This window comes from Channa argus, chromosome 18 (genome assembly GCF_033026475.1).
Source record: "Channa argus isolate prfri chromosome 18, Channa argus male v1.0, whole genome shotgun sequence".
Lineage (NCBI taxonomy): Eukaryota > Metazoa > Chordata > Actinopteri > Anabantiformes > Channidae > Channa > Channa argus.
In genome coordinates this window covers 15,775,618-15,795,886 of record NC_090214.1, presented here as the reverse complement: position 1 = coordinate 15,795,886, position 20,269 = coordinate 15,775,618, and the positions used below count along the sequence as shown (strand labels likewise).

General features: G+C 40.6%; 2 protein-coding genes across 2 annotated transcripts; both read right to left on the bottom strand.

Annotated features, from left to right (window-relative positions):
• Positions 1-6,122: 6,122 nt before the first annotated feature.
• Positions 6,123-13,902, bottom strand: pigo (phosphatidylinositol glycan anchor biosynthesis, class O). The gene is made up of 11 exons (XM_067484316.1): positions 13,734-13,902; positions 12,970-13,448; positions 12,341-12,484; positions 12,022-12,145; positions 11,529-11,688; positions 10,641-10,823; positions 8,863-10,459; positions 8,548-8,751; positions 8,181-8,365; positions 7,896-7,966; positions 6,123-7,663 (listed from the first exon to the last, which is right to left on the bottom strand). Exons 2-11 carry the CDS (start codon positions 13,445-13,447, stop codon positions 7,534-7,536), a joined length of 3,276 nt encoding a protein of 1,091 aa, XP_067340417.1. The 5' UTR covers position 13,448; positions 13,734-13,902; the 3' UTR covers positions 6,123-7,533.
• Positions 13,903-14,437: 535 nt separating this feature from the next.
• On the bottom strand, positions 14,438-19,565 carry stoml2 (stomatin (EPB72)-like 2). Its single transcript, XM_067484317.1, has 10 exons — positions 19,337-19,565; positions 17,691-17,843; positions 17,424-17,523; positions 17,233-17,291; positions 17,062-17,163; positions 16,843-16,977; positions 16,431-16,575; positions 15,719-15,798; positions 15,505-15,633; positions 14,438-15,362 (listed from the first exon to the last, which is right to left on the bottom strand). Exons 1-10 carry the CDS (start codon positions 19,376-19,378, stop codon positions 15,252-15,254), a joined length of 1,056 nt encoding a protein of 351 aa, XP_067340418.1. The 5' UTR covers positions 19,379-19,565; the 3' UTR covers positions 14,438-15,251.
• Positions 19,566-20,269: the final 704 nt, after the last annotated feature.

Here is a 20,269-nt window from a genome sequence, read left to right as displayed (position 1 = left end):
TGACTTCAAACCTCAGCAAACCTTTGAACTTTTATCCCCTGGAGGATCGATAGAAAATCCCGATGTCACTGTAATGCCAGCATCTGATGCATTTGGTTTTTCTTCCAATTCAGAGCCTCAACAGAGCAGGAAAATCATCTTGGCCGTTTATTTAGCAGCTGCTCTTAGTAAGACATTCTCAGCTCCGTGACCTTTAGAAACTAGGCCTCAGACTTGAGACAAGCTGAGATCTCCCACAAGCACAGAAACCTTTACCAGCTTTTGAAAGAAGAAAAGAAATCCTCTTTTATATTTACAAAAAAGAAAATGTCGGTTGACAGTGCCTATCTTATTATAGCCAATACTTATTTCACACTTCCAACCACCTACAGGCAATTTTTGCTCGAAGGACTGAAACATAACCACTCGCCCAGTCTTAAAGCTTTTGTCTGTTGCGTGTCTCTGTTCTTGCTATTCCTCCAGATTATGTCATCCTGTGGGAAAATCAGTACACTGAGTAGTCACTGTGAATATTAAAACACACTTTGAAACTATGGACACAAATACATAGAAATACCAAAACTTAACTGAGAAAAAAAAGGTGCATTTATGTTTGATTACATGCACAGAAGCCCGACTTTAATCCTCACAGTGGGAATGATGCCCCCTCGATGACTGAATGCCGAACTGAGATCCTCATATTGTGTGTTGTGGGGCGAAACAGCAAGGGTGTTAAACTCCTTCTGCCCACCTGTGTTTGCCATCTGTAACATGAAATTAACGCCTAAATAGCATCTTGATTCTAGTGTTATTCATCTTCCTTTGGCCTCACCCAGGATCACAGGACTCTAATAACAGCGTTAGTGTAATTTTTATTTCATATTTTTTATTATTGGCCACTTGGGGCGGCATAATTCATATAAACAATGTCCAGAAACCACAAAGGGCTAAAAGAGGAAAAACTGTCCTTCGGTCTGATGAGTCAGAATGTAAAATTAATTTTGGAAAATATGGACACAATGTTCCCAGTGCTAAATATTGGGCTAAAACCAGATTGTGTGCAGTACCTTTATACTGATATTCAGGTTTTCATATGCTGCCATCTAACACGTTTTGTAGAAAACATTTTTCTTATTTCAACAACACAAAACCAAACCACATTCTACCTGTATAGCAACAATATGATGTGTTGGACACGCTGTCTTTGTACAGTATACAGTTAGAATAACTTTCAAACGATTTGACACAATGTCCCGGCTTTTCTACAAATAGGGTTTATATTTACCTTCATATGCTTTAATATCTCAACACAGATAGATCTAAATAGCATAATTCACATTTTTTACCATAATGGTCCTCTGTTTTCCAAAGGAGCTGGACCAGGACTTATCCAGATTGTATATGTGAAAAAAGTGAGGCTTCCTGTTTAATAACATATAAAGACTTTTGTCCCCTTTAACGTTGGTTAGGTGTTTCAAACTTTGTTGGTGCATTTAAAAAAAGGAACTCGGATAACTTTGAGCATTCAAGCCACAAATTGTTTCCCTCTGTAGATGTACACGTATACCATATTCCAAAGCACTCCCTTGTTGGCTTTGATGCAACTCACTGAAGCAGATCTTTTACGGAAAGGTGCCACAGGACCAAAGCCAACTGAAGTGCTGTAGTGTGCAAACACATCGAGCCTTATAGCTCCCCTGTGCATGTCTTTCAATTGACCCACCAGACCCAGCCCATTGATCAGGTCCTGGCCTGCTGCAATGTATCCCTTCAAGCATAAAACTTTCACTTTAATCTTTTTTGAACACCAAGGACCAGTTTTGTCTTTGTCAACAACATTAACTCTCAACTGGAATATGTCCAGAGTTTGTTTCTTAACGTTCATTTGTGCATGTGCAACTTTCAAATTTGTCTTTCGATGGGAAGTGCTAGAACAATGATCATAACAATAACAGAGATGCTACTGTGTGCATTATTGTGTTCAGGAGGGGTTTCACAACCACAGAGGTACAAAGGTCAGGTTGTGTGTGTTTTAATCCTGCTGTTGCTGTAACATAATGGCAAATATTTATTTTGATAACATTAACTGTTCAGATTTGATTTTAATGGTGACAGTTAGAATCATATTAAAGGGGAGAACAGGGGACAGGCGTGTAGGTAGTTCTTAAGACTACCTACACGAGACTTAAGTCTAAATCAAAACTGGATTTTTTTTCTCCAGCCCATGACCTGCTGCCCTCGCTGTTTCAAGCCTTGCATCCGACCCCTTTAGGAGCAGCCAGCCTTTTATCTTTGCAGTGAACGTGATCTATTTATGATTACTTAGCACTTTAGGTCAACATTTTGTTTGTCACTGTATGGAAAATCACTACGGGAAGGCGTTGATAAGGTCCTACAGATCAAATCCATGTCAGAAGGTTGGCTCCCACAGTCGCTCATCTGACACTAAATCCATGGCCAATTATTACACGTGGGGACGCAATAACCACATGATGAATTAGGACAACACTATACATGTCCTGATCGATATTTCAGGGTCAGCCAGTGACCACAGCAGAGCTGTGCACATGCATCGTGCATGGTAACCTTGTCTTGCTTCAGGGGAATATCTGTGCACTGAAAATGAACTTCAATAAACCTTCTCTCTCCTCTGGGCAAAACCTTAACTGGTAACTTGGTTCTTAATGCTATGAGCTTGGGCCACAAACAAACTGAGCATTTAAAAGCAGACATCCTTTAAAAGGTGATTCATCACAGCAGAGTACAGTGCATTAAGTAGCTGCAGTCAGTCTTATCTAGAGCTGCAAACAGAATTGATGGTATTATTTCTTTTAATTTTATTTTAAATTCTGTTTTTGTTTTTATGTTGTTTTTTTTTAAAGGATCAATCCATCAAAGAAAGTGAGGCTACATACTTAACAATCTCAGACTGATCAACATCCCTCCCCACAAAGTGCAGGGTTGGAATCTTTATCAGTGTTGTACATGATTTACAACTATTCTCTTTCACATGGGACTCACTCTTTCAAAATTACTTTCATCTGCTGCCTATTTGTGTTTTTGCTCTCTGTTGGGTACAATTGTTAATAATTGAAAAAAAAAACATTTGGATCATGCATGTAGTGATCTTGGAATGGACAACAAATGAAGAATCACTGCTTATATACTGTAGAAAGAGTGCCTGCAGTAACAGAGCTTTGCACTGAGGTCAGGGTTTGCAGTAAATGCTATATAAGTACAAATTAAAAACACTTAACATATTTTGTGTTATGTAATTTCTGCAAATACCTGATCAGAATGTTGCTCTGTAAGTAGTAGGATGTGTATAATGTGAAGTCTAACCACAAATTTAATGAGACTTGAATATTATTGTATTGTTTATGACACACAGTACAGTTCATACAGCATTTCTCTCCTCATTAAAACCAAATCAAGCAGCCTAGTTAAAGCCATGTAAGTAAATATAAACAAATATCCTCATGAAGTCAAATAATATTTTTGATACCATATTGTCAGTATCTGTTCAGCTGCATTAAGGCCCTGCTAATGAGGTTCCCTGCATGCTGCACATTAAAAAGTGTGCAGAGGATGATACTGGAAATGTTTGCTTAGATGCACATTAAATTCATAAGTGCTCTGTTGTTGTTCTTGTTTATTGTTCTTCTGACAAAGCAAAAAAGAAATTGGCTGTCAGCAGAATTCTGGGATCTACAGCATGAAATCCCAATCACTGTTACATGTTTTGCTAACAAACATTGAAAGCTACAAGCAACAGAATAAAAGTACAGATACCTGTACCATCCCTTCCATTTTTTAATGATAGATTTAAGTGTGCTCTATTTGATACAGTGACTTGGACATTTTCTAGTCTCGCTGTTTGTCAGTTATCTTTTTACAGAGTTGGTTGGAGTCCTAATCTGTCTTCAGGGTGATGTTTTTAACCGAGATACTGATTCAGCAGAAATTTCACCTTTCACATACAGGTGTAATATTACTACTGTTCATTTAAACACATTCACTGCACACGGCGATCACCATTTAACTACTTCTATGACTTTTTAAACCAAGAAGTGACAAGGTGAGTACTTTTTAAAAAGATAAACTCATAAATTCCCATAATAATATTATTCTAGAATGGGATATTTAATTCTACCTTTAGTAGACAGGAGAACAACATTTTTAAGACAATGTTTGGCCAGTATTCTGCTCAGTATGATGAAATTTGTCTGACATGGTCTTTTACATCAGGTAACTAAAGGGCGTTTTTAGAGGCCGAAATTATGGACTTAAAGTTTGCTTACACAGTTAAAGTAACTGAGCCTTACTTAGTAGTAACAGCTGAAAATAAAAGGCACCTTTATGTGTTTTCTCCACATCAGACGAGCACCAAGGGATGGTAGAAATCAAGTCTAATGCTTTGTGGAAAGATCAAGACTTTCTCAATGAACTCCAGGTACTAATATCAGACAGCAGCCAGATGATTTTCCAACCCCATCTTACAAATCTATCTGACTATTAATCAGCGGAAGTGAGCTGTAAGGATTTCTTTCCAAGAGTGACAAGCAAGTAGAGAGGCGCTGATTGAAAGTAATTATGGTGTTTCACATCTTAAATTATAGGAGGACCAAAGTTTCAAACAGATACACTGATGTTTTGGAATGATACTGTATTGATGATTGTAGGGACATATTCACCTATAGTCACAGCACAACCCACACATCTTAGACCTCATTCACCAGCCAGTGTAACACTTGACCCCAGTTTATTTTCATTCAGTGGTAGGAGGTATGAGAAAGGTAACAGTAACAATAGGTAACAATATACAGTAATCAGCCATAACTTTAATACTACCTGATGGTTTTAATATAAATAAATTGGTGTATTTTTGTTCATGCACCGTAGCAGCAGAAAGAGCTGTTGTCTTTATTTGAGTCTAACGATTAAGTTACTGTGCCAGAGAATCTGGCCTGTGAATGCTGCCACTGATCACTTGTAGTTGATTCAGTCAAAAATGACTCACTGTCTCATTGTGGGCAGAGACTAGTATGGGAACATTCTTTTCTGTCCAGTGTCAATGATCAAGTCATATCATGTAGGTTTCACTTTAAGAACAGTTTGTAATAGAAACTGTCTTATACACTTTCCTGAAAAAGTATTGGAAAAGCGAGGCCCATTTCTTTATTTTTGCTGTAGACAGTGGAGGTAATGTCATGGCTTGGGCTTGCATGGCTTCTTCTGGAACAGGCTCATTAATCTTCATCGATGATGTCACACACGATGTCAGCAGCAAAATGAAGTCAGAAGTCTACAGAAACATTTTGTCAATTTAAAGAAAGATGCAACCACACATATTGGGAGCTCCTTCGTCATGCAGCAAGATAATGACCCAAAAAACACAAAGGAGTTCATCAGAGGCAAGAGGAGGACGAGAGCAAGCCCCCAAAACAAACAACTGAAAGACGCAGCAGTGAAAGCCTGGAAAAGCATCACAAAAAGTCAAAGGGTCATAGGCTTGATGCAGCTATTGTTACGATTTACAATTAAATATTAAGTCTTATTCACTTTAATCTATTTTAAGTCTATCTGTTCCAATACTTTCGCTGGTATCTTATAAGTTGTGTATCAGATCCAGATGTAAAGACCTGGAAATAAAAGCTGAAATGTTGATCTCAAATGTTTTCAGTCTGCAGCAAAAATAAGGGAATTGGCCTCACTGTTCCAATACTTTTAGATCGGAGTGTATGTGAAACTTGTGTGTAAACAAAAATGTGCAACTGAGACATTAATTCATCTGTTCATCAGATATGGTGGTCTACTAGACAACCCCTTGTCTTACCTTCAGTGAAACATTTTCCTTTGTGTATGAAATGATGACATTATGTCTTTAAGTGAATGCTTCTTTCAACAACTCACACAGTTATGGGAACTGAGAATGTGGGAAGTTTTTGTGAATAATGAATGAACCACCTTGAGTGATGGCCGGTAAAAACTTATGGCAGCATCCATCTCCTCCATTAAGTCACTGTAAAAATAACAATAAATAATCCTAAAGTTTAAACATGGGCAAAAGCTCATAAGTCACAGCAAGGAACACAATAAAGCCAATATCCACCTTAATACAGAATTAGTGCAGGGGGAAGACATGATGTAAAAATGGTTTTATTACATTTTTCACAATATGTAAAATCATTTTAATTATTCAGTTATTTATATATTAAACGTTTTAAAACTAAAATAATGTGCCCCGTCCACACACATCTATGCCAAACCATCACTTTGGCTGACATCCCTACAGCAACCACTCTAAACGACCAATTACTCCTTTAAATAGCCTGAGGACGCAGTACCATTGCACCATAGTTACTTCAACCTGAGCTCAACATCCCTTCAATATCAGACATTAGCTAAAGAAGTTTAGCTGTGGAACAGTAACAGAACTCCCATCAGACTCTGACTTTTAATTTCCTTCACGATCCAATGAAGTGACAGTGTTTCTGGAGGTCCTGGATTTCATGAGCTGGCCAAACTAATGACACACACAACACAAAAAGCCATTTGATAAAGCCAAGCACCTACTCCATGAAAAAGTTTGATAAGGCCTAATTAAGACAAATGTTTTATGTAGGATTAGAAAACGGATCATCTGTGATGTAATAAAATCTTAGTTATAAATAGGCATTAGAGAACCAAAACTCCCCAAAATAAAAGAGTAACAGATTAACCCAAAAGTGTGCAAAAAATTAATAACTGCACACTAACCAGACACACTATTTGTTTCACCTGGAAATTACAAAACATACAAAAACAAAAAATTTGAAAAGTTCCTCCAGCTGACACTTGAATACCAAGAACTTCTGTAATGCACCTGGACTAGACCTGCTTGCAGATGTTGTACGTTCATCCTGTAACTGGAAAGTCACAAATTCAGATTCTGTAGTAGGACAATAAACTTCTACCTACTTATCAAGTTTCCCCAGGCAGAAATGTTTCTATTCAATAGATATATTCAACATTAAACTATGTTGCACATTAGTGTAAAAAAAAACAACCTCATATTAAAGAGCAGATTGATTTACATCTTCAGCATGTCAGCCAGACGAGTCGTGACACACGTGTAGCTGGTGTAAACTGTATATACTTAGAGAAGCTTCTTAACTGCTGCACTGTTTGGCAAGAATGACTTTTTCATGAGGTTTCATCCGGCAAGTTAGAAAAGAGGCGTTTTGAAAAAACATTTACAAACTGCTCTTTTCTCTCAGACCAGGTAATACTTCAAATTCAAAGGCCTTTAACAGAACGTGTGTTTGTGTGTGAGGTTGCGTACACACTTTAACCTAAACACTGTATTAAAAAAACAAGTCCAGATGCTAAGAAATCAGTCTGACTTAAAGTAAGAGGCAGCATCACATTACATGGTCGTGGGAATCCTTAGGCCAAACACCAATGGTAATGATTCCTTATAAAAACTTCACAGTGACCACCATGTTCGTTTTGTCTGTGTCACAGTGAGCCCTGGTGGGCTTCTGTGGTAAAGCAGCAGCAGTAGTGCCACTGCTACCTGGATGCATCAGGGATGAGTCTCTTGAACCAGTGGCCCAAGGCAATTTCTACTCTTAACACTAAAGTCACCCCGATCAGCAGAAACACACTGGTCACCAGAAACCCTGAAGCTTCAAACATTAACCTGGAAGAAGAAAAAGACAAATGTTCAAACAACTTAAACATGTCATTTCTGACATTAGAAATCTGTATTTTTCTATAATTGAAATTATTTGATGAAATTGTTAAAAAAAAAAAAAAAAGGAGAGAGAGGAAAGTAAAGTAATCCTAGATGTAATTATTCCTATTATTCTGTATCCATTTCCTACAAAAGTCTTTAAGATCGTGTGAGCTGGAAAATCCATTCAAGCACTTACTTGGGAGCAAAAACCTTCCACACCATTAGGTGTCTCCTGAGGATAGCAGCTGCACAGGCTGAAGCAAAGACCTGCAGAGAGAGCAAAGATACGCAAGAGGAATGATGCGAAACATTATGAAAAAGTAGAACTCAGACAAAAAAAAAAAAAACCCAAACACAGCAAAAAACGAAACATCACACACCAAAAGGGGACTTAATCTGAGCTCCTACTGCTCAGATTACTCACTTTTTTTTCTTAAATCAGTGACCAGAAATTGAGGACCATTCTGGTGTGTGGTCATACCTGTGCTCCATGAATAAAGAGGTAACGTGCTGAGAGTTGTAGGAGCGCAGATGTGAACTGATTGGGGTTTTCTCTCAGTCTCATCTCCATCACAGCATCCTCACCCTCTTCCCCGAAAGCTCTCTCTCCCCTGCTCCCACGTACCTCACACACCAGAGGCCAGAAGAGCAGCAGTGGACAGCCCACTAAAGACGACACAAGATAATAAATAATACTTAATTACATTCATTTTTGTGTATTTTTGTTTACTTTTGTGTTTTGCTAATTGTTGTAGATTTAACAGCTAATTTTCCTGAAGAATAGTGTTTTTTTTTTTTAATTATTAAAAGTCACTAACAGCATTTGACATTGCTTTTCTGTTAACTACCTGCAAACAGGATGTGTGCGGCAAAGGTGTTGAGGGTAACCAGTGAGGCGGGCAGCATGGTGCCTGTGTGACCATCAGGAAATCCCACAAATGCAGCCCCCCATTGGATGGAGGGAAAGGTGGGAAGGTGGCCTGTGGCATGAAAGAACTGGGTGGTAGCCAGGGACCACAGCACTACTGGAGTCCAGGGCACATTATAACCACCTGAGGGGAACAATAACAACTATATTTATAGGATGTAGATCATGCAGTTTCTAATTTTTGTCATGACTGGAAAACAGGCAGAGAAAAACAGTGTGGTTCTAAACATTTTACCAGAAAATGTTCCATGCAGGCCACTGAGGGTAGTGGAGGAGGCGTGAATGTGCAACAGAGCTGCCATTTCTAGCAGCAGCAGGAGAAAAGACAGAGCCATCCCCTCTGGGTGCAGCAACAGAAGGCCAATTCCCAGCAGGCCACAGAACAGAAGCAGGGGGGCAGAGTAGACAGTTCCCAGTCCGTAGGCCTCCACAGCGGGCCTGCCCTCCACCTCGCTGCCCCTGGTTAGCTCTCCGTCATCCAGTGAGTGCCGTATGCGCTGGTAGATCTGGGGGATGAGGTGGTGCAGCTCAGCTTGCGGGCTGATGCTGGTGCTGGCTCTGTAGCGAGGCGGGGGGAGTGACGAACCTCTGGCTAACGGTCCGGCACGGGTCTTCAAAAACACAGTGAGGGGGTCTAGCCAGATTAGGAACAGCCCCAGTCCCAGGAGGCAGAAGGCAGCCCTGGGGAGAGCCAGCTGAGCCAGGCTGATGACCTCGGCCAGATTCCTGAAGCTGTCCTCTGGAGTGGCACTAACAGCCCAGTGGAGCCCCAGGCACACAGACAGCAGTGGCAGGATCCAGCGAGCCGTGAACACCGTCCCACCGGAAGAGTTGAGGTTACCATAGTGGCGGAGGCAGCATCTTAGCAGATGTGTCCATAAGCCCAGGGAGACAACAGAGAGGATATAGTGGAGGTTCTTCAACTGGGTATCCTGCAGGCGGGAAAGAGGAGACAGGAACGGGGACGGCTGGCATGAGCCCTGCTCTTCTCGACAGCCATGGAAAGAAAGCGAGAGGTAAAGACTCCCAATGAGGAGTCCCAAACAGCCCAGGAGGGTGCTGCTTTCTTTCCTTACGGTCGATGGAGATAGTGCTGAGGAAGGAAGCAACCCTGCACACTTTAGAGGGTCATGGCTGGGGGGTAAAAGCAGGCTGTCCCAGTTGAGATGAACGGGAATATAAAGAGCCAGAGAGAACACCAGGAAAGTCACTACCCGACCTTCAGCAATCACGTAGCTATCTGAGAGCAAGGAGGCACAGCGGAGGAGTGCTACCAGGAGGGGGGGGGCAAGGAGGCAACGGGGAGACAGCCAGCTAGCACATTTTGGAGCCTTAGAGCCATTCTTTGCTGTATCAGACACTCTGGATCGATGAGCCTTCCACAGGAAGAAGAGTTCAGAGGTGAAGGCAGCAACAACCAGGCACCACGCTACCTCTATGTAGCCCCGAGTAAGTAGTTGGAAAGAAGCCACACAAACTCCACCCACTAATGGCGTCACCAATGGGGCCTTCAGTCGGGGTCCATCCTCCCTGAGCAACATAAGTGACAGTTCAGAAAGAACAAAACATATCAGGCAAGCAAATGCCAGGATGGCTAAACCTGCTGCCATCTTAAGTGGGTTAAATTGAGCCCATGTGGCTCGGCAGGTGTCTCGAACAGAGGTGAGGTAAGTCTGCACGGAGGCAGCCAGCTCTGGCGAGGGCGATCGCCCCTCTCTAACTGATGTGAGGTACTCAGAAGAGAGCCTTGAGAATTCATCCTTCAGCTTAGAGACGCTCTCTGGCGGGATGTCTTTGGCCATGCTGGAATAAGTCTCCAGGAAACGGTTTACCTTTAGACACAGATTAGTGACATGAGGGGAAATTCAATACACACACACACACACACACACACACACACACACACACAAACACACACACCAATACTGAACATGCTCTAGGATATGAGAAGTCTGATGCTTGGTCTCTCTGGAGATGTTAAAAAAAACAATTGCACCTTTCTGCGCATGCTACCTGTTTTGCATTGATCCACAGTGCCTCCAGCTGGCTGAGACCTCCAACTGCACCTTCTATCTGCCCATGAGGTGGGAATAAAGGCAAGAGAACCTGCCCCACACTGCTGTATGGAATGGGAACCCCCAGCAACAGAGCAAGGGTGGGCACAAGGTCAGTCTGGGGCACTACATCAGGTTCACTCTACAAAAAGGACAAAATTATGTTTTTTGGTATTCCAGACATTATAGATTCCAAATAAATAGGAACTGGCACAAAAAAAACTAAATGTAAGATATAAGATCTAATAATCTCCTCTGTCTTATTGTCATGCTAATTTCTGTGCACTCTACAATTTAGTAAAATGTATTATGTAACGCTCCAGTGAAACTGCATTTATGGAAATCAAAGGTGGAGTTTTTCTACAGTAAGATCCACTTCTATTGCTGAAAAGGCAGGTACCGTCTGCTAGCATCAAATTAATGCATTAGATGAAAAGGCACAGTGGACCACGAACCAATACTGCTCGTCTGTTATTCGAAAGATAAACATGATGTAAATGGTTATTTCATTTTCTGAGTACTGAACTGAACAGACCTACGAGAGGTGAGCACATTTCTCTGGATTTTAAAATTGAAGTTTGTTGATACTTTCAGTGCATTTACACTTTACACAGCTCACTGGAATGTGCTCTTTAAAAGCAAATTTAAATTGAACCAATACATTTTAGATTACTTTCCATATTCTAAATATTGGTTTATTTTTTCTATTTATATGTTTTCATTTTTTCTCAGTAAATTCTAGCTTTTCTATAAGTGCACAACAACCTTTTTTAAAGTGCACAAAAGCTTCCTTAAGATAGATCGGTTTGCCCTACTCAGAACCTTGAGATCTCATCTTTATAAAGACCTGTGCCGGGGGTCCAGAAAACAAAGAAGAAGGACTGTAGAGGAAGAGAGAGGCATCGGTCTCCTTCTGACTTTCTCCACCGTGATCTCCAGTGTCTGTCATCCCATGATCTCCCATCACTACCAGGAGGGTGTCATTCTGCAGACGGTCAATCACAGACCTTGGGGGGAAGATGGAGTTGGAAATAAAAACAGGCTCCCTAACACACATTTTAAAAGGAGTCATGAATTCTCATCTTCAGACCAGCTGATTTTTTTGAGTTTTACTACCAACACTATATTACCACCTTAAACAATTGCCCATTCATGTTTCAAAATGTATTATTTTCTTCACATTCTCTCCATACTGAGTCAGCATCTTACAATATCAGTGATCTTAAGTGACTTTAAGATCTGTGGTACTACTGGTGAACGATGACAGCACATTCTGATGTCTGCAGTGGGAAGATGCTATAAAACAAGCTCACAGCAGTTGCACTGCTCTGTTCTCTGACCTGATGACTCCATCCATCTGCGTGAGCTTGTCAGCCATAGCCGGGTGGTCTGGACCAAACCTGTGACCACAGTGATCTACCCCAAGGAAATGGGCAACCAGGACATCCCAGTCATCACCCATCACTATCAAAACCAACAGAAAGGGACGGATGATGAGATAAGAAGCACTGAATACAAAAGATGCATGATCGCTGGTTCGTATACTAAAAAGGTAGCGCGATAAACTCACTCCTGTTTAAACTAGTGCAATCTTGTAAGCTCTTTATGGCCATTAGAAACAGAAGTGTGTAAATAACATTATAGTAAATAGATACACACTGGTGGTGTAGAGGTGCTGGAGGATCCCATTGTCCACGGTGTGCAGATCCTTCACATTGAAAGAAGGGAAGGGCAAAGAGCGGTGGAACTTCTTAGGAAAAAGACTCTCCCACGTGTCATCGCCCATGAATACCACCCGTTTACCTACAAAAGGAACAAAACCACGCAATGTCGTTACTCAGTTCCATTACATTCTCACTTGAGTTTTGTAAGTGGACGTTTAGACGATCTTAAAGTATGTAGGCATATAAAAATAACAACTTTCACTACAAATAACACAAAAGGAGAGATAAAAAGGGGGCTATGAACCTCATGAAAGAACATCAGTTGTCCCTGAGTTTCAAGACTTTGCCTAATTTCAAACTGTTTTCCCACTATGAATTATAAAGTTCAATGTCTCTTATTCAACGTTGGGTCCATCGTCATGACAGGCTGCCTCGTGAAAGTAAATCGACGGGGAATTCATCTTTTCTTACGCACATTTAAAACCCTGGGCTGCTGTGCTCTCACAGCTCCACTACAAGCCAAGGACTCAGCTGCAGCCGCTGTTTTTACTTTACTGTCTGAGTGTGGCTACTGTGGGAACCCTGTAACAGCAATAATAAATACATATATGTGCAACTACTCACCTACTTGTCCAAACTGGTGGATGAGATTGTCCTCCAAGATGGCACTAGACGCAAAGTTATTACCTACATCCACAAACGTGGGCAGGGATCCAGTGGTGAAACCCTTGATCCTCTGCATGGTGGTTGTAGGCGGGTCAGCACGGAAAGGGTACAAGCGGCTGTGAGACGGCCTGGATGAGACGGTCTCCTCCAGGACAGGCAGTTTGTTCTCATAAGGTTTGGGCGCCGTGTTTCTGGGATCAAATCTGGCGAAGTCGATCTTTAGGGCGTCGATTATTAGCAGGACGACCCTGCGGAAACGCGGCGGCACGCGGCAGAAGTCCGCAGGATCTTCCCCGGGCTGCAGCACGTCTCCGCAGGTGCTGGTTCTGTTCACCTCCAGCCTCACCAGCAGGAATCCACTCATGAACAGGTAGATGCCCACAAAGTACAGCGCGCACACCCAGAGGAGAAAAGACAGCACCGGGAGCCCCTTCATCCTAACACACACACACACACACACACACACACACACACACACACACACACACACACACACACACACACACACACACACAGGTGAGAGCAGCCAGTTACAGGTAAAACTACTCACACATGTTCCACGCAAAGGAGCAGTTGTCTGTAAGGGACGAGACACAAATGCTGGCAAGTTGAGAGAATTCTCCGTTTTCCAGCTGAATTAATTGGACGTGACGTTAAAAGGAAGTTTAACATTAAGTTTACGACGTTAGCCGTGGCTAGCTCGCCTTTCTCTTGTCACTGACCTTGTAAGAGTGTTTGTCCTCTCTCAGCCGGAGGACGGACGTGAACGTGTGTGTCCACAACACAGGTGTGTAGGTGTCTCAAGTGAACAGAGAACGCAGCACTGCCCTCACCTTCATTGGGACTCAGGTACAACGAGACCAGGTTGAAACCCGGCGGAAATGCGAGGCGGACGCGTTTCTTTGTAACACCAAAATAGGCAGGATTATTGCCCTGAACACAGGCTTCTAGGCAAACCTCAGTCTCAGCTTTCGGACAGAGTATCAGAAACACATTGAAGTAATAAGAATTTAACAAGGAAGAAATAATAATGAAGTAAACTTATTTCTCCCTATAATTGTCAGAACTGACCCGTAAACGGCAACGTATTGCTGCCACCATGATAATATTTTTTTTTTTTACCTCGCATCTCGTTATAACGACAAAACTTTCTCTTCAACTTTCTCGTAATTACGAGATCAGTATATCGCAATGCTTTAATGCTAAATCAATTCTAGGTAAAGTACGTCCCAGGACCATCATGGTAATGCCCATCTTCACTGTTCATATACTGATAAAACTTACTGAGCAGTTTAAACTACAATCGGCAAACTTTGGATTAGTAAATTTAACTCATAATTATTAATAATCCGTGTTGTTACATCATTGTTCTGACACTTACCTATGATGCTTCTCCCCATAGGGTCATAAAAATATTTATTATACCCACATTTCCTTAGTGCTTTATTTTATGGTTCTTTTGTTTAAAACAATGTCTATGCAGCAAACCATTAAAAATAATAAATATCTTGTAAGACAGAAATACAAATATGAAATGGGAACATATTGTTTTTTCCCTAACATGGGTCAAATTTTGAATTAACTAAACTTTGGGGAACTTTTCACAACTCCTAAGCATCCGGCCAGACATCACATGTAGCAACCTCAAGTTGCTGGTCCCAACAATGCTCCACACAGTTGAATCATCTCCGAATGCTGTAAACCTGAAATTATTAACCAAACATACAGAACCCGAAGTGTTTGGGGTCAGCTACTGAAAGTAGTTTTCAAAAAACACATTTATGTTTCTCTTAAATTTAGAGTTAGAGCAATCAAACTGAAATACTTACATTCAATTCCATTAAGGTTTACACATTTCTGAGAACAAGGTTAAAATAAAAACAAATCAAATACTACTTAAAATCCAGGGCTTCTTTTTGCATGTACCTGTCATAATGTGGACTAAACCCTTAAACCTGGCATCAGTTTTTACATGAGGTCACCTGCCAAGGTCAGTGAGTATGACTGGCTGGAAGATGTTTATTATTTGTTCAATCTGACAGTAACAAAGCATTAACACTCAGGGAAGATTACAAGTCCCCTTCTACAAATTTGCGATTTTCCCAAGGACTCCAGGAGGCAGGACATTGGAAGAATTTATACAGTTGGCAGTTTTCATCTCATTTTGTCAGTGGATGGTATGTGAGGCCTTCTGGTTTTGTGTCATTTACTGCTGCAGAGTTCATTCACTTGGTCCTCTACTATTGAGATGATGTCAACTCTTCGTTCTTCTCCTCCACTGCTTCTAATGCTGCTGCTGCTGGTGGTGGTTTCGGGCTTGTCTTCGTCAACTTGCTGTAAATCGTCATGGCCTGAGGAGCAAGCAAACGAGATGTCAATAATTATTGAACTTAAACAGAAGAAGTGCTACTCTATCAAGCTGTTTATGGATCAATCAACAAAAAGTATAATAAAAGTAAATATGAATACAAGTATTGACACATGAATACTAACTTGTGTGACCATTCCACTGATGTCGCCAGTATTAGAGGGCAGGAGGATGGTGTTGGACTCCTTGGCAAGTTTGGAGAAAGCAGACACGTACTGCTCAGCTACACCTAGTGAGGCTGCTGCATTTCCATTCTGCAAAAACCCCAAATAAACTGATCAGATTTACCAAAATAAAATCTCCCCCCTCTCTCATAAATAAGAAAAGCTGCTCAATTACCTGCTCAGTTAGAGCATCAGACAGCAGACGGATAGCCTTTGCTTTTGCCTCAGCTTTGGCTAAAACACCTTGGGCCTCACCTGGCGGGAACACAGTCAGTGACATTAACTGGAAGATATCAGCAATTCAGGATCATTTTAATCAGGGGCTGTCCCTTCATCTGTCGAATCAGATCTGAATGTTCAGCATAAACATTTCACTGTCATTCCTCATTGAGCACAGAGAACCTGGTAATCAGAAAATCCACCCACACGAGTTTCAGGGGGTTTTACCAAAGTAACAGTGAAAAACAACAGATTGAGTGGGACATATTTTCGAGCATTTAAAAATCAATACAAACAGATGTGTGTGATGATTGGAATTGTAATTATATAGTGTAGGGCTACTATATGTATTTGTCTAAGTAATGAGACAGGAAGCACACGTATATTTCTTTCTATACACAGTTAGAGAGAATAGATGGATGGATTTATGATTCCCCTTATTTATAATTCTTTATTTGAAGGATTGTTCTACCTGTGCATTTTTCTTGGCACCTATCTGATGTGATTTACCCAGTCGACTAACAGTGGACAGCCCTAATGTATAGCTGTATGATACGAAGTTAAAACTTAACTAATAGCAGCAGATATTGGAGAAAACAGGAACCAGCCTTCTGAGCATTAAAACCAGAGCAATAAAACAACTATGTTCAGTCTCTAAATGCACCTACCAGCTGCTTGATTGATCTGCTCTGCTTTTTCTCCCTCAGAGGCCAGGATCTGAGCTTGTTTACGACCCTCTGCGACATTGATGGCAGCTTCTCTCTGTCCCTCAGACTCCAGTACCGTGGCTCTCTTTTTACGCTCAGCCTCCACCTACGCAGAGTGAATTTAAGGTGTGTTGAAACTTTTTCTGGAATTGATTAGCTCAGAGTTGTAACAATAAAGAGTTGAATTATGAAGTAGCTGCATTAAAAAAAAAAATTAGATCTTCTGGGCCACCTGTACAAAAATAAAGTTTCTGCACATTTGTCTCTGAAAGCATATAATGAAGTTTAACCCCCTAGACTACACAACATAACACAGGACTCAAAAGTAATTAAAGATTTAGGAATTAAATTTAAATCCATGCATTAACTTCACCTGCATCTGCATGGATTCTTTGACACGTGGTGGAACGTGTATGTCTTTGATTTCGTAGCGGAGGCAACGGATTCCCCAGTCGTCTGAGGCTTGATTGATGGAGTGGACGATGTTGGAATTGAGGGACTCTCTTTCCTTGAAATATACAAAAAGAATGAAAATTAAACATCCTGGCATCACAGCACCTGCTAATACAATGATACAGGAATAGTGCCCTACCCTGAACACTTTGTCCAGTGTGAGTTTGCCAAGTTCTGAACGCATGGTGGTCTGTGCGAGCTGTGTGACGGCGTATTCTGGATCCTCGACACCATAACTGGCCTGGGAAGAAACAAAAGCGTTTAGGACAAAAACAACAGTGACCACATTATAACAAACCAGTTACCTTACCTTAAAAGGGTCTAGGATCCTTAAATAAAGCACCCCATCAATTTGTAGTGTGACATTATCTATAAAAATGACATTCAGTCACAGTTTTATTGCATTGTGTCACTCAAGCTGAACAGTAAATTTGTCAGTGCAAGTGATAATTGGCTGTATTTTCCCCAAGAGCTACAAAAATAAGGCACAGTGTTATTTACCTAGAGATACTGCAGACTGCTCTGGGACATCAATCACTATCTCTTTGAGACTTTGCACGTAGCGAACCCGGTCAAGTATGGGTATGAGGAAATTTAAACCCTAGAAGAAGTGAAGAGAGATAGTCAGTCTATGAATGGTAAAGTTTGTCACGCAAATATGAAAACTGAACATAAAACTGGATACTCTGTTCTTATTGTGTTTAGTTGAAGTCTTTGTGGTTATCTTATGTTCATATCTTGGAGTGTATTAAAACTAATACATGATACCGGCTCTAAGATCCGGTGGAAGCGGCCCATCCTCTCCACCACCCAGGCTTCCTGCTGAGGCACAAACAGGACCACAGTGTTCATGGGCAGGTTGGACGCCCATCGCTGTTGGGCTGGTGTTACCCACAACCGCGGCACGGTTCGCTGACTTTGCTACAGAGACACATTTTTAAAAGAAAAAATATTGTGAAACAGCTTAAGATTAATCCATTTGATATTTTGAAATCTAACATTAAAAGACGTTTTTCAAACCCAATGATTTTGCACACTTTTATTATTGATTACTTCATTAAGTACAGTTTGTTTATAAAATGTTTAGTAAGTTTATTTGTAAGACGAGGTCAAACCTGGTTGAACAATTTCCTTGTGTAAAAGGTAACACTCAAACATCATGATTTGAATTCTGATAAAGAAAACTAGCTACTTCTGATGATGAATCTGGAACCAGCACATATTGTGCATTTTTGGTTTATAAAGAATTTAATGTATTCTTGGTGCCTCAGTTCTCCATTCCGCTGTGGAAACCTTTTAACTAAAAACTCAAATCATGTAGGTAGGGCAAAAATGAAGAACAATTTACTAAAGGTTTTTCAAATTTAGGATGTGTCAAGATATGAAATACTAGAAAGTTATTCATGTTGACAATGGTCTAGTCTCCCATTACAAGGCAAGAAATGTAAAGAATTATGTTATGTACATGGTCGTCTCAAATTTTTTGCAAGTGAGAATTAAAAGAAAACCAGCACGTTAACAAGTCACAGCATAGGTAAAATAGAATAGAAGAATCAATAGAATCAATAGAAGGATGCTGAGGTTGGAGCTGCCAGGCAGGAGGTCCAGAGGAAAACAAAGAGGAGATTTATGGATGTAGTGAGAGAGGACATGAAGTTAGTTTGTTAGTTTGGTGAGAGAGAAGAGGATACAGAGGACAGGGTTAGATGGAGGCACATGATTCAATGTGGCGACTCCTGAAAGGGAACAGCCAAAAGGAAAATAAGAAAAAAGAAGCTGTCACTCTGTTTCACTGAACAGCTTACTAAAACCACAAAGAAGAAAAGACACTAATGACATCAGAATTTAAACAGATTTCCTATTTGAGCAGAGTATAAGTAGTCCATTTAAATGATGGATGGCTTTATGTGGAAGTCCTGTGGTTCTGTGCTGATAATAGCCCTATAGCCTGAATTTGCATATGTAAGTCATACTACAGCATCTTTTATTTACATACATTTGATCTAAAAAGCACTTTTAACCAAATGGTCTTTAACATAACATTCTCCGGATACAGCATCACTGAGACTAAACGTGCATAGTACCATGAAAAGGTCAGGAAAACCACAGCCAGGCTGTTCCTCACAGTCAGTACACTACTCCACCCCCATCTACCAAATGTAACATCGTTCAGTTAGTTTCACGGGAATCTGATACTAAACAGAACCGTGCGAAAGTTTGATAAATGACTTAGTAGTTATCTTCTCACCTCTAAAATAAATAAAACAAAATTCCTAAAATTAGTGGTACGAAAGAAGGTAAACAAAATAGTGCTGTAGTATGACAGCCTCTTTCTTTCCACCATGAATTTCAATAGGTCAGATAAAAATGAAACTGTCACAAATTACACATGATATAACGACATACATATTTACCTGCAGAAGTGCACCGCCGGCCCGACACAGCGTTCGTAACATCGTTTAAATTAGATACAGTGACTGTACATAGAATAATCAGCTTCTTAAAGGTGATGCTTCTTCTTTTTCTTCTTTGGGTTTATTGGCGTTTGGCAGACCAGCTTAAAAGGGCATTAAACGTGAATATTTCCAAACTCTGCGCCCATGTGAGTGACCCTTTGAGATCAGGAAGTTAAAATTACATCAGGGGTGCAACGCTAAAAGACTCCCCCCGGCACGAGCAACAGGAAATATATCCTTTAGGTTCCGCTAGTACAGCGGTATTACTACTCATACGTCAAAAATCATAATACCACCCAGATTAGGGATTAGAAGAATTTAATGTATGCAAAACTGTTACCTCGACTGAAGGTAGAAGTTAGTAGTAAGCAGGTTCCAAAATAACAATCTAAAAGTGCATTCTGACTAGTAAGAATGAACATGTGAGATATCTACAATTACATTTCTACTAGTAACGTAGTAGACGTAAATGACGTCATTGTCGTCATTACGCTGTTTTAGCGTTTATTGGAGAGACAAAATTCAAATTTTAGATACCTGAAATTTATTTATAACTGGTCAAAAATCTCATTTAAGATATCTGCGACTACATTTTAACTAGTGAGAATTTTAATTAAAGATATCTGTAATTACATTTTGAATAGGCAGAATGTTCCATTTACTTGAATTATTTTTTTTTTCTTTTGTCTTTTCGGCTAATCCCGTAAGTTCAGGGGCTCCACAGCGGATCATTGTCCACATGTTGACTTTGCACAGTTATTATGCCGGATGTCCTTCCTGACACAACCCTCCCCAATTTCTATTTCTGGGCTTGGACCGGCACTGCACAGCCTGGGATGGAAATGAGCTGTCAGGGGTTCAGTGTCTTGCACAGACGATTCCCCATAATGA

Excerpts from the sequence above, each read along its gene's own strand:
- pigo (XM_067484316.1), bottom strand. The coding sequence starts at position 13,447 with ATGAAGGGGCTCCCGGTGCTGTCTTTTCTCCTCTGGGTGTGCGCGCTG. Across the intron at positions 12,146-12,340 it reads CCAGCACCTCTACACCACCA|TGATGGGTGATGACTGGGAT; the intron begins GTGTGTATCTAT and ends TGGTTTTGATAG. Across the intron at positions 7,967-8,180 it reads TCTTTATTCATGGAGCACAG|GTCTTTGCTTCAGCCTGTGC; the intron begins GTATGACCACAC and ends CTCTCTCTGCAG.
- stoml2 (XM_067484317.1), bottom strand. The coding sequence starts at position 19,378 with ATGTTACGAACGCTGTGTCGGGCCGGCGGTGCACTTCTGCAG. Across the intron at positions 17,292-17,423 it reads GCAGTCTGCAGTATCTCTAG|ATAATGTCACACTACAAATT; the intron begins GTAAATAACACT and ends TCATTTTTATAG. Across the intron at positions 17,164-17,232 it reads GGATCCTAGACCCTTTTAAG|GCCAGTTATGGTGTCGAGGA; the intron begins GTAAGGTAACTG and ends GTTTCTTCCCAG.